Source organism: Brachycentrus maculatus, unplaced genomic scaffold (assembly GCF_059751285.1).
Source record: "Brachycentrus maculatus isolate JH-2025_06_01 unplaced genomic scaffold, ASM5975128v1 h1tg000055l, whole genome shotgun sequence".
Lineage (NCBI taxonomy): Eukaryota > Metazoa > Arthropoda > Insecta > Trichoptera > Brachycentridae > Brachycentrus > Brachycentrus maculatus.
In genome coordinates this window covers 773,986-791,426 of record NW_028280809.1, presented here as the reverse complement: position 1 = coordinate 791,426, position 17,441 = coordinate 773,986, and the positions used below count along the sequence as shown (strand labels likewise).

Below are 17,441 nucleotides of genomic sequence, written 5' to 3'. Positions count from 1 at the left end.
ATAGTTTTTTTACGTATTCCATTATACGATGAACCTACATATATTTTTAACACGTTATTAACTACCATATAATACCAGAATACCTACATTGAGTTCGAGATATATAATAAAAAAATGAAACATTCTGTTTTTAACTAGTAATCTAGATATCATACAATTAACGATCGAATTATATAATAATAACAATTATCGTTATTCTTACTAAGCCGAGGTCTAGCCCACTCGTTGAATAGGATTTCCGCGCTTGTCCGGACGTTGGTGTTCCGAGCGTACTGAACTACATATTATCCTGAAGCAATATTATTTATTAATAGATACCCTTCTATATGAACACGAACAGTTCCGTGATGAATTCAGGTCAGCTACATAAAATCTTGGTCTCTAATATTATTTATGCTTTAAACTTAACTGATCCTTTGTGAAGCCTTCCAAAGGCGGCTGTTATGGAAAGATACCATAGTCACGCGACAACACAACATTTTTACAACATTTTGAGCGTGTCCAAATACTTGTTCACAAAATCTGGATTATCTCCAATTACAGGAGTTATTTTCATATTATTTTTGACATCTCATCAAACATGAAGAATAATATGGAATTCTGTGCATTTACGGGGCTGACGACCGTCATAGGCTGGTTTGAATGATCACTTTACACACGTGTAAAATTCACCAATTCTACTCATTATTGACAACCACATCACTCAAATTCTTGGAAGTTCTATATATATATATATGAACCAATTTAGAAACCTTGTTCTTGAATCACTAGAACTTCACTAGAGACATGTATTGGTGAGATGTAAAGAAGCTTTTTATCAAGCAGAAACTCTTATATTAGTATGTGAGGTCCAAACCCTGGATTATAATCACACACATGAAAAACGCCTGAAAATACCATTTTCATTTTTATTATTAAGCTTATAATTTCTTTACATCTCACCAATAGATGTCTCTAGTGAAGTTCTAGTGATTCAAGAACAAGGTTTCTAAATTGGTTCATATATATTTAGAACATCCAAGAATATTAGTGATGTGGTGTCAACAATGGGTAGAATTGGTGAATGTTACACGTGTGTAAAGTGATCACATAAACCAGCCTATGACGGTCGTCAGCCCCGTAAATGCCCACACTTCTATATTCTTCTTCATCTTTGATGAGACGTCAAAAATAATACAACATTATTATGTAAGGCTCAGAACACAACACGCCGCGCTGTCGAAGAATTCCTTATTATGGTCAGTAAAATTAACGGCACTTCAAAATCACTGATGTTTAATTACGTTTTGTCATCAATTTTATTGGGCACGACTCTTTTACGAATAAATTGAGCATTCAATGTCTATCATTCGTCTTTTTTACATGTTCTGATCAAAGGTACATTAGGATAATACATTTTAAAACTACAAATAATAATTAGAATAAATAAAACCCTTACCGCACCCCAATGGTGCATAGGGCACTGCTTCATATAAACGCAGTGTTATCTCGATCGATTATACATGAAGGAAAGGTGATCAGCCCTCCACTTCAGGTACCAGTCCAGTGTAATATTGAATAAATATTACAGTGAAAAAATCACTTATATTTATAAAACCCCCCTGGGAATCGAACCCGGGACCTCCAGAACGGTAGCCGAGCATGCTGACCATTACACTACGGAGGCGGACGAAAAAATGTAAAATTACGAATACTCCTACAATAATCACGATTTTTTGTAAAAAAAAGTAACTGATCCCATCATATTTTTTCTTATTAGTAAAATTTACTCTTACGAATATTTAAAAAAAATATATTTTTAACTTTTGATATACATATTATTTAGTGTCCAAAATTGACTGTACTTCTATTACGTTTTTTCTTCAATTTAACGACTTTTTAGGATTAAGTGTCTCATCTCATAAGTAAAACATTTAATCAAAATTTTCATGTAAAATTAAGTATACAAAACACATTGTTCCGTTTAGTTATCCTTTGAAAGATGTCGTATTAGTAAACTATTATACGTAGGAAAATCTCTATCTCTACAACCATTATTGTCTCATGCAATTTTTTGACAATTTTTGCAATTTAAAATAATGTGCTAAATGCGGGTTCTGACCGACTCAACCCTGAACGGAACGACGAGAAGTGACTCGTTCTGTAGTTGAACGGAAAACTTCTTACGATGGCAATGTCAAATATTTCAAATGCAAACAACTTTTGGACAAAATGTGTAACATAAAATTAGTATAAATACTGAACGCAGAATCGAAACATTATCAATAGGTTATCACCTTTGTTCGAGACACTATCTCCAAAATGGCAATCAAGGTATGTTTTAGAAATTATTATATTAATCGAATTAATATTGGTCTTGAAGTTAGTGAACTTAACATTTTTTCGATATGTAAATTACCAATACATAGCAGTGTTTTATTATTTAAAACTTACAAAATAAAAATTCATTTCCTCTATTATTTTTAAGGTTCTCATCTTCGCCGCTGTGGTGGCCGTGGCCCGCGCTGGACTCATTGCCCAGCCCGGCATCTCCTACTCCTCTCCAGTGGCCTATGGATCCCCTCTGTCCTACGGCTCTCCTCTATCTTATGGCTCTCCAGTAGCTCAATACGCTTCTCACCAGGCTTACTCCACTCCTCTTTCTTACGCTGCCCCCGTCGCCAAGTACGCCGCTCCCCTGGCCTACGCCGCCCCAGTAGCCAAGATCGCCGCCCCCGTGGCTTATGCCTCTCCCTTGGCTTATGCCGCCCCCGTGGCTAAGTACGCCGACGCCTACGACTCCAACCCTCAGTACAGCTACGCCTACGATGTCCAGGACGGTCTGACCGGAGACTCCAAGAGCCAGCACGAATCCAGGTCCGGAGATGTCGTAGAAGGATCCTACTCCCTGGTAGATTCTGACGGATACAAGAGGACCGTTGACTACACCGCCGATCCCCACAACGGATTCAACGCCGTCGTCCGTCGTGAGCCCATCGCTCATGCCGTGAAGGTCGCCGCTCCCGTCGCCTACGCCCCAGTTGCCAAGATTGCCGCCCCCGTGGCTTATGCTTCCCCTCTGTCCTACGCCGCTCCCTTATCTTACGCTGCTCCCGTGGCTAAAATCGCCGCCCCTGTAGCATATGCCTCTCCTCTGTCATACGCCGCTCCTCTGTCTTACGCCGCTCCCGTGGCTAAGATCGCCGCTCCCCTGTCCTACGCCGCCCCCGCCTACTACCACTAATTTATTACAAGAAATATTTTAGATAACTTATTTAATAAACATTTCAAAACCAATACAAGATTTTTATTTAAAATATTGATTTTTCTGTATGTGTTTCGGTGTTTTATATAATATTTTTTATCTATCGATTTAAATTAAAATTCAGACACACGAGTATGTTTGAAAGATACTTTAAACAATGGAATATCAACCTCCCTAAACAAAGCAATTTCTTCACTAAATATTTCTGATGAAACTTTACACATGTTTTCAATAAAATCTGTGCAATACAATCATACATTGTATAAATACATCTAGTTATGTGCAAACACGTACATATACAAAACAGCAACTGGAAGCCAATTTACGTCAGTATATTTAGCGTATGCAAACCGAGTAAATTACAAACTAATAAATTAAATTAAAAACATCGATTCAGTGCCAGAAATTACCTCACTGTGACATAATATAAGCGATGATACCGTAAACGAAACTGGTCCAATAAATCGTGGTGCAAAGTATACAGTAAACCGGTTTCGCAAATCCTGTGCGTCAGTTTCACGGAAGTGCAAGTGATTAAGATTCACGATGCTCCTCCGATAAGGAAAGATGAATGTCATCGAGAGTGAAAATATATGTATCACGTTCACTTTGCCCTCATTCCTTGGACGCTTCTGCATTTTGATACAGTTTAACAAAATGTTTTCCAGTACATTCCAATGACAACGAAATGAACGCATTTCTTTATAAATTTATTGAAACACCAACTTTGTTTTTAACCACTTGAATTTTTGATACTATTATTCCAACCAGTTTACTCAAATACTGTGTTTTTCGGAGATGATTACGTATCCACCCTAAGAAGACAATGTGTTTGTCGAAACCGGTTAAAATAATAGTAACAAAAATGTCCGCCTCCGTAGTGTAATGGTCAGCACGCTCGGCTACCGTTCTGGAGGTCCCAGGTTCGATTCCCAAGGGGGGCAAAATAAATATAAGTGATTTTTTCACTGTCATATTTATTCAATATTACCCTGGACTGGTACCTGAAGCGGAGGGCTGATCACCTTTCCTTCATGTGTAAACGATCAAGATAACACTGCGTTTATAGGACGCAGTGCCCTATGCACCATTGGGGTGCGGATAGGGGTTTTATTATTATTATTATTATTATTAACAAAAATGAAGGTGGTCAAATACAATGTTTGAATGTTTATAAAGTTTATAAATTGCATCACATCATTAAAGCGAAAAATATTTTTTTAAATAACGTACGTATTTCAGTTAAAATTTTTGTAGATATTTTAATATAAATATTTTTTTTGAGATAAGAAAATGGGAATCTCGGCATTTACAGGTCTTTTGACCTGTAATTGGCTGGTTTGGATGACCACTTTAGAGTTTAGATACTGTGTAACATTTACCATTTTTGTCACGATTGATGACCACATTACTCAATTTTCGGAAATTATTATATATGTACGCATTGATTTTATTACAATAATAATAAGTGGAAGAAAATAATATGGCACACTTAAAAGAGAAAAACATTTTTTTAACCCACTCTGAATACTGGTACAAACTTTTCTTTTCCTGTGGAGAATATTTATATTATTTTACATAGAATTTAAAACAGAACACAGACATGATTGCATCAAAACATTAAAATTAGGATGTGCATATTTTATTTATAGAACGCACTCATAAAAGACGATCCGTAATGGATAACAATAGAAAATAAGCCAAATGCTTAATTCAAGTTGTTTAATAGTTTTTTTTTTTTTTGTAAATTCGATCAAAAGAAAACAATCGATTTTACATTTGTATTGGAATGTCAAGTGAAGTCAACTCAAACCGAACCTACGGACAAGTACCTCTCCTCTACATATTCACACAAAAGACCACCAACTGTTAGTTCACTATTAAGAGTACGTCTGACGTGAGACTGATGGCATTCTTTACGGTTTAATGATGTGTAACACGTTACAAACTGTGAACTGGAAGACGTTAAACAACAAGAAACTAGCCCACATTTTGAGTAACAACAAACAAATTAAGTTTTAAAACATTTTTTTTATATGTACGAGTACGGTTTGAATTCCAATAAACACACCTACATACATTCAAAACACCTGTAAAAAATACAATTAAACAAAACCAAATTCATCTATTGACCCTTAACTGCACCCAATGGTGCATAGTGCACTGCTTTAGGTTGATACAGTGTTAATACGATCATTTATTTTCATTCATGCATTATCATGCAGTTTTATCTAATTTAACATACTCAACCTACAAAGGATTGTGTAAGACTCGTTTTGTGTTTATAATAGCTGATATAATCAATATTTTCATTCCTCATTTTCTTTTGCAAAATTCACCTTCGTAAAAACCCTGTTTTCGTATGTTGGTAATGAATAACGTCACAGAAACGGTGGACTTATTTTAATATTGGTGACGTTGTTAAATTATTATCGTATTTGTATAACACAAATGGTAGTGTAGTAGTAAACAAACAATCCACACTACTACTATTATAGCTCTATAAAGCAGAGACATTTTGGGATACGCCGCGTAACACACTCGTAAACGTAAAATTTGATGACGTATACGGACGTTTGTCTTTCGTTTTATTCCAATATCTAAAGTTTAAACCTTAATATCTCCTTTACTTCTATACAGATATCAATAAGAATGCTACCGACGGTCTTGTGATTTTTCATATGAATTTATTGGCCAATAATAACACATCATCAGAATGATCCATTGGTCTGGTTATTTGTGATGTATTTTTCACTTTCCCCATCATTACTATCCTACCTGAATACAAGCCTCTAAAAATAGCAAGCCTGTGGGTTATTCCTTTAAAAAATCATTAAAGCATCGATTACTACCCCAGAAATCCAAGTAAAGTAAGACATATTGTAACTAAAAATAGATATTCCGAATTAACGGCCTTTAACTCTGCATAGCAATCAGGCCTTCGGGTAAAGATTTCCCATCCATGAGAAAAAACATTTTCCATGACCTGAAGGCCATATGGCTAATGGCTAATATGTAGGTTCCTTGCTGTATGCATTTTCTAGAAGGCATGCGGTACGTTGTGAATACTACCTTCATGGGAAGCGACGAAGCCTTTAACCCTATAAATGTTTCATAATCAACAACACTGAACTAACTGCATGTTAATAAAATAAGCAATGAACAGACAAAAACAATAAATCTGCGTTTAAATAAATTTTTGAGATAAGTTTAACTTTAGTGTTCAGATTTTAACCAATAACTGATTTTTAATTTAAGTTTTACTTAGTATTTTTCAAACACCGTTATACGGTGTTTAAAAACGATGCGGAATGCATCGAAACACGTGTCATAATGGATTTTAAGGAATAGTGGTGTTTGCTAAGTATAACTTAAATAAAAAATGGACAGATTTTACCACAAAATAAATGCTTCAAATATTGAAAATATTAATAAAATTGTGACAATAATTGAATTGATATATATATATATATATATATATATATATATATATATATATATATATATATATATATATATATATATATATATATATATATATATATATATATATATATATATATATATATATATATATATATATATATTATATATATATATATATATATATATATATATATATATATATATATATAATATATATATATATATATATATATATATATATATATATATATATATATATAAATATATATATATATATATATATATATATATATATATGTATATATATGTATATATATGTATATATATATATATATATATATATATATATATATATATATATATATATATTTATATAATTAAATTTAAATTAATTGAATCAATTCAATTACAAATTAATTGAATCATTTGTGACATGTATTTCGAGGTATTCAGCAATATTGTCAAACACCGTATACGAAGTTTGATAATGATGCTGAATGCTTTGAAACACGTATCACAATAGATACAAAGAAATTGTGATGTTTGCCAATTAAAATTTAAGAAATAGTGATATTTTAAATTTTAAATTTTAAATAAAAATGGACATATTTTTACAAAGTGACTGCCAAATGAATTATTGAATAATTTCATCTGTTTTTTTTCTCCATTAGCTAATTCGTTTAATTTTACAGAAGCTAGCTACAAAACGGTTAACAATGATGTCACCGTTGGGATTAACGATCCATTCAGTATTAGTATCTGATTAGGTAATATATTATCTCGGCTCTATTCTCGCTGCTAATTCCATTCATATTGAACAATTCCCACGCTCTCTTGTACAGCTCACTCATCTTCGGTTGTCTACCGTTCCCAATGAAGATCTATGAGAATAAATACGAGTATTCCATATCAGTAGTTCCCATAAATCGGAATATGCTAATATAAGAAATCACATCTATCAAAGATGCATCAACCTTTAATTCTTACGAAAAATAACATTCAATTCTATTTTCATACATTTTTCGCATAATTTGATTTATTTTATTTTATTTTATTAAAAAGAGAAATATTTGTGTTTTTATTATTAATACAAATATTACAATTTCATACTATTTCTGTGAGCCTAAGCTAAAAATGTAATATGTTTATTACATTTTTGGGACAATAGCTCTGAAGTGATACTCTTAACGACAATAACTCAAGGGATAGTTAACGTCAAAGAGACCTATATGACACGCGCAGAAGACGAAAATCACATCGGTTCATGGCTGGGATTTTATAAAGAAGTTGAGCCCCAACACACATATTTCTCACTCCTTTCAACAACGTCATATTTAAAAAAACTTGATTTTTCAGGAGATCGTTTTTAAAGTTTAAAAATATAATGAAATATATTAAAAATAAATATCAAGCCATTTTTTCAACATTTTACTGTGCAACAGATCTTTTAAAGTAAAACCTGAAGGTTCTTTCTCTATTTGAAAAATACTTAATATATTTTTAAAAAATAATTAAACAATACCTTTTCTTCAAAATGCAAAAACAACACTTTCTGCCCTGTAGCGGGTGGATATTAAGTTAAAAAAATGCCGCTTTTGCTGGGATATAGTAAATTTTCTCGGCATTTCGAAAACATGCACAACTGAAAAACTCATTTTTGAAATATGACGTTGTTGAAAGGAGTGAGTGATATGTTAAATCGCAACTTAATTTTCTTTAAACCCAGGTAACAAATGTCGTAATTTATTTTTTTGGTGAAACCCGTTTTTGTATTGATAAAAGTAGTTTTTCTAAATGGTTTTTAAAAAAGAGTTATCAAAAGGTAAGAAAGTTTAGAGAAAAAAAGTAGGTGGAAGCCCACACCACTCTGTTTTTGGAAACAATCTTCACCTCTTCTACTTTCATACGAGCCGCTTATTCTGACTCCTGACCGACTACTTTCAAGTATTTTAAATACTTGATCATGCCAAGTTTCCTTCGGTATTCCACTGCTCCTATTTCCATCCACATTCAGCTCATATTTTTTAACTGTTCTTCCCTGACTCATTCGCTTTACATATCCAAACTATCTCAACATATTTTTCTTAATTTTATCAATATTATCTTTATAAAATTAATTAACTTTGTTTTCACCACTTTTTACTTCCACACACTCCATTTTTTTTGGTGAGAGTATTTTAATGTTTTTGATTTAAAATAAACCCCGATGATGACAAGGTATTATCGAAACCGGTAGGTTAAATTGTATTAATAAAAAAAGTGGTGAAATCAAAATTAATTAATTTTATGAAGATATTATAAAATATGCCGCAAGGTATCTGCTGAAAACATTTTTAAAAAAAATCTATAATGTTTATTTCAGCCCCACATTCTTTCCTTTTTTCACCAATAGAACATATATCACACATCTTTTTGCCTAAAATTTATCTGAGAGAATTTAACTGCATACGTTCATCCTTCTTTTGTTTACTCCATGATTCACTTCCAAACATTACGGTCAGAACCAGGACTCCGTTGTGTAAAAAATAAGATAAAAGGTTATTTTTATTTATTATGGCTTAAGTCTTTTGAATTATAATTTTTATTATTTAAAATATCCGTTTAAAAGGTTTGGTATAATCAACCGTTCTCAAATTTTATAAGTTTGTATAGGAAGTCTGAATGATTTTACATATTGAATTATATGGACAGCGAACGACATATCAATTCAATTTAACGTGCATAATAACACGCTTTATTCTGTGAGTGAATTATGGCTTTAATATTCATATAAATGTCAATCTAAGATAGTATTGTATAATATAATTATTAACGTTTCTATTGCGCCTTAACACTAACAACATAATGTCAAATTAAATTATTGTAAATCATTTATTTCTTATCCGTGTCAAATATGATGAAACTGTTGAACAAATGACAGACTTATGTTTCTGATGAAAATGAATAATTTTTAAATAAATTATTTTTGAATAAAATCCGCAATGTACGAGTACAACATATTTATGCATATAGTATAATATTTAAAGATCAAAGAAGATTGATAAAAAAAACAGTTAATTGCATCTTCATTCTGAAAATATAAAAAAATAGAAGATAATAAAATTCTGAAAGATGTAATTTTAAGAAATTAGATAAAAGGCCTTTTTTACATTTTAACAAAAAAAACAGATTAAATAATACAAAAGAAACAAAACTTTTATACTATTCATAAGAATAAACAATAAACAATTAATGTAAGTCCCTTTTCAAGCACCAGGAGCAAAGTCTCTTTATTTGAGAGGAACAGCGTAACTTATATTAAGATATGTTAAAAGTAGACATTTTTCTGGCAAATAAATTAAATTATAATATTTTTTATAAGTATATTAAATAAACAAACAAAAAATATACAGTAAAAAATAATAATGAGAAAATAAAACAAAATAAAAATGAATAAAAAGGTATTGAAATCAGTAGCATTCAACAAATTGCACTTCTTGGTTTTAATTTTAGAAATGTTCATTTTAGTACAAATAAGTACATCAGCAAACAAGCCTTCCAAGTAATCATGATATATATATATATATATATATATATATATATATATATATATATATATATATATATATATATATATATATATATATATATATATATATATATATATATATATATATATATATATATATATATATATATATATATATATATATATATATATATATATATATATATATATATATATATATATATATATATATATATATATATATATATATATATATATATATATATATATATATATATATATATATATATATATATAAATATATATTTATATATATATATGTATATATATATATATATATATATATATATATATATATATATATATATATATATATAAATAAATATATATATGTATATATATATATATATATACATATATATATATATATATATATATACATATATATATATATATATATATATATATATATATATATATATATATATATATATATATATATATATATATATATATATATATATATATATAGTATATATTGCACCATGTACGTATAGTTTAACAAACTGACAGCAGATATATTTAACACACCCGAGTGTTGCATTGTGTAATTATTGATTTTATTATTTAATCGATATTCTATGAAACGTTATTGGGTTAATAGTCTGTTAAGAAATAGCCACCGCCCTTGTGTCATACGGGGTACGGTGTAATATAATAAAGAATATGTTATATAATAATACTTAATTCTTTATCGTGTAACCTCATGCACGTGATTGGTCATTACACGACTTATATTCGTGTATTATGTCTGACTCTGACTTTTTTCACAGAGCAGAATTATGATCAGATAAATATTAATTTTATTTTTTTGCATAAATTTACCTTAAAATTAAGCTACGAGTTATGTTTTGAATATTTTAAGTATTAACTTTGTGGATCATATTGATGTATTATTTTGAGAAATAAAAAGACTGTTGTTTGATCTACTCACATGTGAGTGGATCAAAAAACAAAGTCTTTTTATTTCTAAAAATAATAAGTGATTATAAGTATTATATATAATTTGTTAACTTATTGCAATCTAAGATATTTTATTTGTTCGTAATGCAGTGACCAGACTTTTATTATTTACAAATTAATAAAACGTACTGTTTTGCGTATTTTTTAAAAAGTTTATTTTTCAATAAATGGGTTTTTACCCCCCTGTCACTGTCACATAAACAGTCACTGTTTGATTTAAAAAATCTTCTTTATTTATAAAACTTAAGTATTTTAAGGATTTTAAAATTATTTTAAAAAATAGAACAACATAATATTTTTACGATTTTTCTGTAGTTTTATCATGCACATGATTATTTTACAGAAAGATGACATTTTGTTTAACGAAATATTTTATTTATTCAAAATTATTTTTTTATAAACTTGAACATTGTTTAAAACCACAAGAACCTTGTTATCATCAGGGATAGACATATAAATTTCTATACCTGAATATGACAAGCTTCTTGTCGAAACCAGTTGGAGAAAGGTACCAAAAATAAAAGCGGATAAAACAACGTTTTATTGTATTGTATAAAGTTTTATAAAAATGTGTCACAAAGTAAGAAAATAATTCAATATTAATCGGGGTGACGATATTTTCCTTTTATCTTCTTCGAAAATCGATATTTTTTCCTTATGTTTCGTTACAAGGCGTTTATCAATATTCCTCATTGTCTCACCTTAGCGAAGATAATAACAGTCCAAGTGGATAACACTTCCATTGTGTATTGTTCCAGTTCGGCCCTGGACACGCCTACAAGTTTCAATACTGATCCCATAAATTGCATTGAACGGACATTTACACACTGTTTTTAAATCTGGTTCGTTTACTGAAATAATGGCCGCATATTGCATACCGCACGTACAAACATAAATGTACATTATACCATGTATGTATATTCATTTTATTTACTTATTTTCATGTTTTATAAAATATATTTATTTTTTCACATATGGATACCTCACTGGGCACAATACCTATTGAGGTTTTTATTTATAATATTTAATTATGCTTATATCGCCTAAATAATATATACAGCCTAAAAATCTGCCTCCATGGTGTTATGGTTAGCGTGTTTGGCCACCGTGCTGGAGGTCCCGGGTACGATTACCAGGGGGTGTGAAAATAAATATAAGTGATTTTACACTCTATTTTATTTAATAATACCCTGAACCTATTTTTTTCACATTTTTAATAAATTTCGCAACTTAGTTTTTTTTTTAATGCTTTGCAAGAGTAGGTTTGCCAGGAACCCATTCTAGGCATTTAAGTGAAGTTCCAGTGATTCAAGAACAATGTTTCAAAATTGGTTCATATTTATAGAACTTTCAAGAATTTGAGTAGTGTGGTTGTCAATAATGGGTAGAATTGGTGAATGTTACACATGTGTAAAGTGATCACTTAAACCAACTTATGACGGTCATCAGTCCCGTAAATGCCCAGACTTCCATATTCTTCTTCATCTTTGATGAGATGTCAAAAAATAATATGAAAAAAATTATATTTATAAAATATATTTAGACTCTTCTAGAAATTGAACCCCAGACCTCTAGCACGGTATCCTCACACAATACCTACTACACCGTAGAGGCGGACATGATATATGGTATGCATTTCATTCCTAAGTTTCTGCTGTCAATTAGTACATAAAATGGCAAATTTATTACCAACAAGTGATATCTTCAATCAACCAAAAAACTATTTCTTGATCGACTATTAACATTTATATGTTACACATACATACACAGGTATGTAACATATATAACACCTGAACCCGGATTAATTTACATACACGAAAACCTGATTTTCAAGTATTATTTTTTTTATTTTTTAAAAATATTCCCAGCATTTTGAGTGTGTCCAAATACTTGTTCACAAAATCTGGATTATCTCCAATAACAGGAATTACTTTCAAATATATTCTGCTTAGTAAAAAGCTTCTTTAGATCTCACCAATAGATGTCTCTAGTGAAGTTCTAGTGATTCAAGAACAAGGTTTCTAAATTGGTTCATATATACAGAACTTCTAAGAATTCGAGTAGTGTGGTTGTCAATAATGGGTAGAGTTGGTGAATGTTACACGTGTGTAAAGTGATCACCTATACCAGCCTATGATGCCCAGACTTCCATATTCTTTTTCATCTTTGATGAGATGTCAAAAAATAATATAAAAATATTCCCATTGTGATTCATTTGTCGTCTTTCACTCTTTCAGAAATTTTATTAAATTAAATGTAATAATTTTATTTTATTGACCTAATGATGGAATCATTTTTCGAAATCGGTAGTCACAAATAAGTGTTTAAAAAGTGGTATTACACAAAGTAAACAATGGATGAAAACGAGAGTGTTTTATTACCATACCACTAAGTTATCATTGCTTTTATTATACAAAATATATAATTTTTTATTCAGCTTATACTTTTACCGGTTATTTTATTCACAATGTCAAAAATGTAAAATAAGTCCTAAGTGGAGAAACCCAGATTCGTGAACAAGTATTTGGACACACACAAAATATTTTGAATATTTAAATAGAAAAAAATTTTGAACCATGATCCTTCTTCATTTTTTTATTCAGTCATTTCTTTTGCATTTCTGCCGTTTTCCACCAGTTTTTGACTATGAAAATCTATTACATAATTCTTTTCATAATTGATAATAAGAGGTGTAATTTTCTAACCCTTATCCGCACCCAATAGTGTATAAGGCACTGCATCGTATTGACTCAGTGTTATCTTGATCGTTACTCATATGAAGGCAAGGTATCACTCCTGCGCTTCTGGGACCAGTCCAGGGTAATATTAAATTAATACTGGAGTGTAATGTCACCAATATTTGTTTTCACCCCCACCTGGGAATCGAACCCGGGACCTCCAGCACGATAGTTAAACACGCTAATCATTACACGGGGGCGGTCCAATGGTTAGCGTGTTTATCTGTATAATACGAAGAAAAGATTCTTAAATCGTATATTATTTTTTTTACTTTTGTAATTTCGCAAATTACGTAACTGTGCACAAGAAACGATTACCCTTTGCTGAAAGGAGCGATATGCCAGAATATTGTCAAAAAGTGAGTTAACATTCTTCTGAACCGCAAATGTGTCCACGAGACTTGCATATTAATAAGGTACTCGGATATCTTGGGTAATTCCACGAGCCATCATTGTGACTTGCTGAATACTGACCCATTTTATACTATTCTCGCTTACCGCGCATAATTTTCGTACGACCAGTTTTTGCCCGATTCTGATTGATTTATTATGTTTTATGCATCATTTTCAGAGAATTTAACTCTTTTACACATGCATCATTTAAACGAAAAAAAAATAATCATAAAATCTTCGAAAATGGTGTAAAGGTTGCTATATTTTTCCAAAAACCTTCGGGACATTTTCACTACAAGATTAAAAAAGGCTGTCGATTATTAAAATGCTTTATTAGTTTTTCAAAAACCAATTTTTGACTAAAATTTAAAAAAAGTCATCTTCATACTTAAGCGTTTATTTTTCTGAATCGTCATTCCTCAACTATGTTATTAGGTGAGTCGATAAAATACTGAACAGTTTGTATGAACCTTTTTTTAAAATTATTAAAAGGCTATTTTCAGTTTTTTAAAAACCAATTTTTAACAAAATTAAAAAAGGCATCTTCATACTTTATTGTTTATTTTTCTGAATCGTCATTTTTCAACTACACGTGTTATTAGGTAAGTAGATGAAATACTTAATATACTTTTTAAAATTGTCTTCTTAAGAATCCAGTAATAGTATGAAACGTCGGCGCAAAGAACTTTTGCCATACAACAACATTAAATGGCCGTGAAAATTGATGAAATTTAATCTCATTATCCTCTGAGTACTTTGTTAAAAAACATTACCAATGTTACTCAAATATCGAGATTTCGATGTTCCTTCGATGCAGGCTACACATGAGAGTAAAAAAAAACTAACTAACTAACAGAGAGAATAGAGCGCCACACCACTCTGTCCTTGCATTCTTCGCCTCTTCCATGTTCATGCATCTCCTCATACATACCCGCCGATTGTTACGACTCCTAACCTGACCACTTTCAAGTATTTGGCATACCTGATCGTGCCATGTTTTTCTCGGTCTTCCTCTGCTTCTTTTCCCACTAACATTCGCCTCATAAATTTGTTTTACCGTTCTTTCCTCACTCATTCGTTCTACATGTCGAAACCATCTCAACACACCTTTCTTAATTTTATCGATAAAGCTTATCTCAGCTTTGCATTCCTTCCTTATTTCATACATCGTTTTGTCACACATTCTTCTGAGAGATCTCATTTCGACTGCATTCAATCTAATTTCATCCTTCTTTCACATGAGAGTATGTTTTCACGAATGCTTTTGGCGCAGGATCCATTTTTTATCTATCTTTTTGTATTGTCTATAGTTTTTACCGCCAGCTATGCATTTCGAAGCGATCCGATCGTTGGATTTTGGTCGCGAAAATCAGTCTGTCTCTATCAAATGTCATACTTTTCATGTTTTCATTATTTTTGTTTACAATTATAATGGCGGCTGAAGAGAAGAATCTACTTTATTGTAATGTTGCCTGGTTGGCAATCTCACTATATCCATGGTTGTCATATTGCAATTCTGAAAATACTAGGTAGTCATAGGCATTCGCGAAGTGATACGTGTGCATGATTATTTTTCTTAAATACTCACATCGTATTGAATTACGAGTAATGAACGAGTATTCGTTCATTACTCGTAATTTGTAAAACCGAAAATGCTCATGTATAAATGACTAATCAGTAAAAAATCTCAATTCAACATTTGTTTAAATTTGTCCAATTTAAATAATACAATTACATTAATCACATACTAATATAATTGAATTTTTATATATATATATATATATATATATATATATATATATATATATATATATATATATATGTATTTATATATATATATATATATATATATACAGTATCTACTCAATGAATTAGGGCCACGCAGAATTTCGCGCAATTTCTCAATTCAAACAGGAATAACTCAGAGAAAACCTTGAATAAAACAACATTGAATTTTATTTACACATGAACACTTTATTACGCTTAAATTATGCATATATTTTCATATAAATATAGTTAGTATTTAGTATTTCCACCTTTGGCAGAAATAACTGCCTCAATTCTTTTTGGCATACTTAAAATGCACTGTTTTATCATGTTTTTTATTTCTTCGTCTTCTGACCAAATTTTTTGAACATTTTTTTTAGACAGTCTACTGTCGGATTTGGAAATGAGTATACCTTATTTTTTAACATGCTCCATACGTTTTCTATAGGATTAAGGTCCGGAGAATTTCCAGGCCAGGGGAGCAAAGGCAGATTTTTGTTAGACAAAAATTTTATTATTGATTTAGCCCGGTGGCAAGGTGCCCCATCCTGCATGAAGGTGTATGGACCTTCTATTGGGTCGAGTGTATGGTAGAAGGGCAATAAAATTCGTTCGAGGACCTGCTTATAGGAATTTTGGTTCATTGTTCCTTCCACGAAAAACAACGGTCCAGGTAAATTGTTAATAATACATGACCATATCATTGTTGCCGGGGGTTGTTTGATAACTTTTACCACACAGGCCTCATTGTAACGTTCCATTGATGTTCTCCTGACGAATTGACGGCTCTCTGTCACGGCTTCTAACCGGCACTCATCACTAAAGATGACCTGAAAAATAATGAAAATTTAAGTTTAATTCAAATATATAAGTTTATTTACTAAAATGATATGTTGAAAATTCAATTTAAATAAATACCTTTTTCCAATCATCAACCGAGTAATTTCGATGTAGCCTGGCCCATTTTAATCGATCCGCTTTCATTCGTGGTGTCAATTTTGGTACTTTTACAGGGCGCCTGCATTTCAGATTTACTTCGTAAAGACGTCGCCTCAGTGTTGATACCGATATATTTATACCCTCTTCTTCCAATTTTATTTTTAATGTTTTTGCTGATGCACTACGGTTTTCTAAGGCACTTTGAACGATTTTTCAATCAGTCCTCGGTGTTGTTTTTCTAATCCTACGACAGTTCTTTCGCCGATTGCTGGTGGCGGGTGACTGATTTTTTATTGATTTTGAAATTATGTCCACTGTTTGACGAGAAACGTTTTCTTTTTTTGAAATTTCTCTATTAGATAGTATTCCTAATTTCAGTAGCACTATAACACTAGACTTTTTT

At 30.8% G+C, this 17,441-nt stretch overlaps 1 protein-coding gene across 1 annotated transcript; it reads left to right on the top strand.

The window, feature by feature from the left end:
- Window positions 1-2,282: 2,282 nt before the first annotated feature.
- LOC148311843 (uncharacterized) lies at window positions 2,283-3,223 on the top strand. The gene is made up of 2 exons (XM_088278065.1): window positions 2,283-2,313; window positions 2,468-3,223. The coding sequence occupies exons 1-2, from the start codon at window positions 2,302-2,304 to the stop codon at window positions 3,221-3,223; spliced, it is 768 nt and encodes a 255-aa protein (XP_088134191.1). The 5' UTR covers window positions 2,283-2,301.
- The last annotated feature ends 14,218 nt before the right edge of the window (window positions 3,224-17,441 follow it).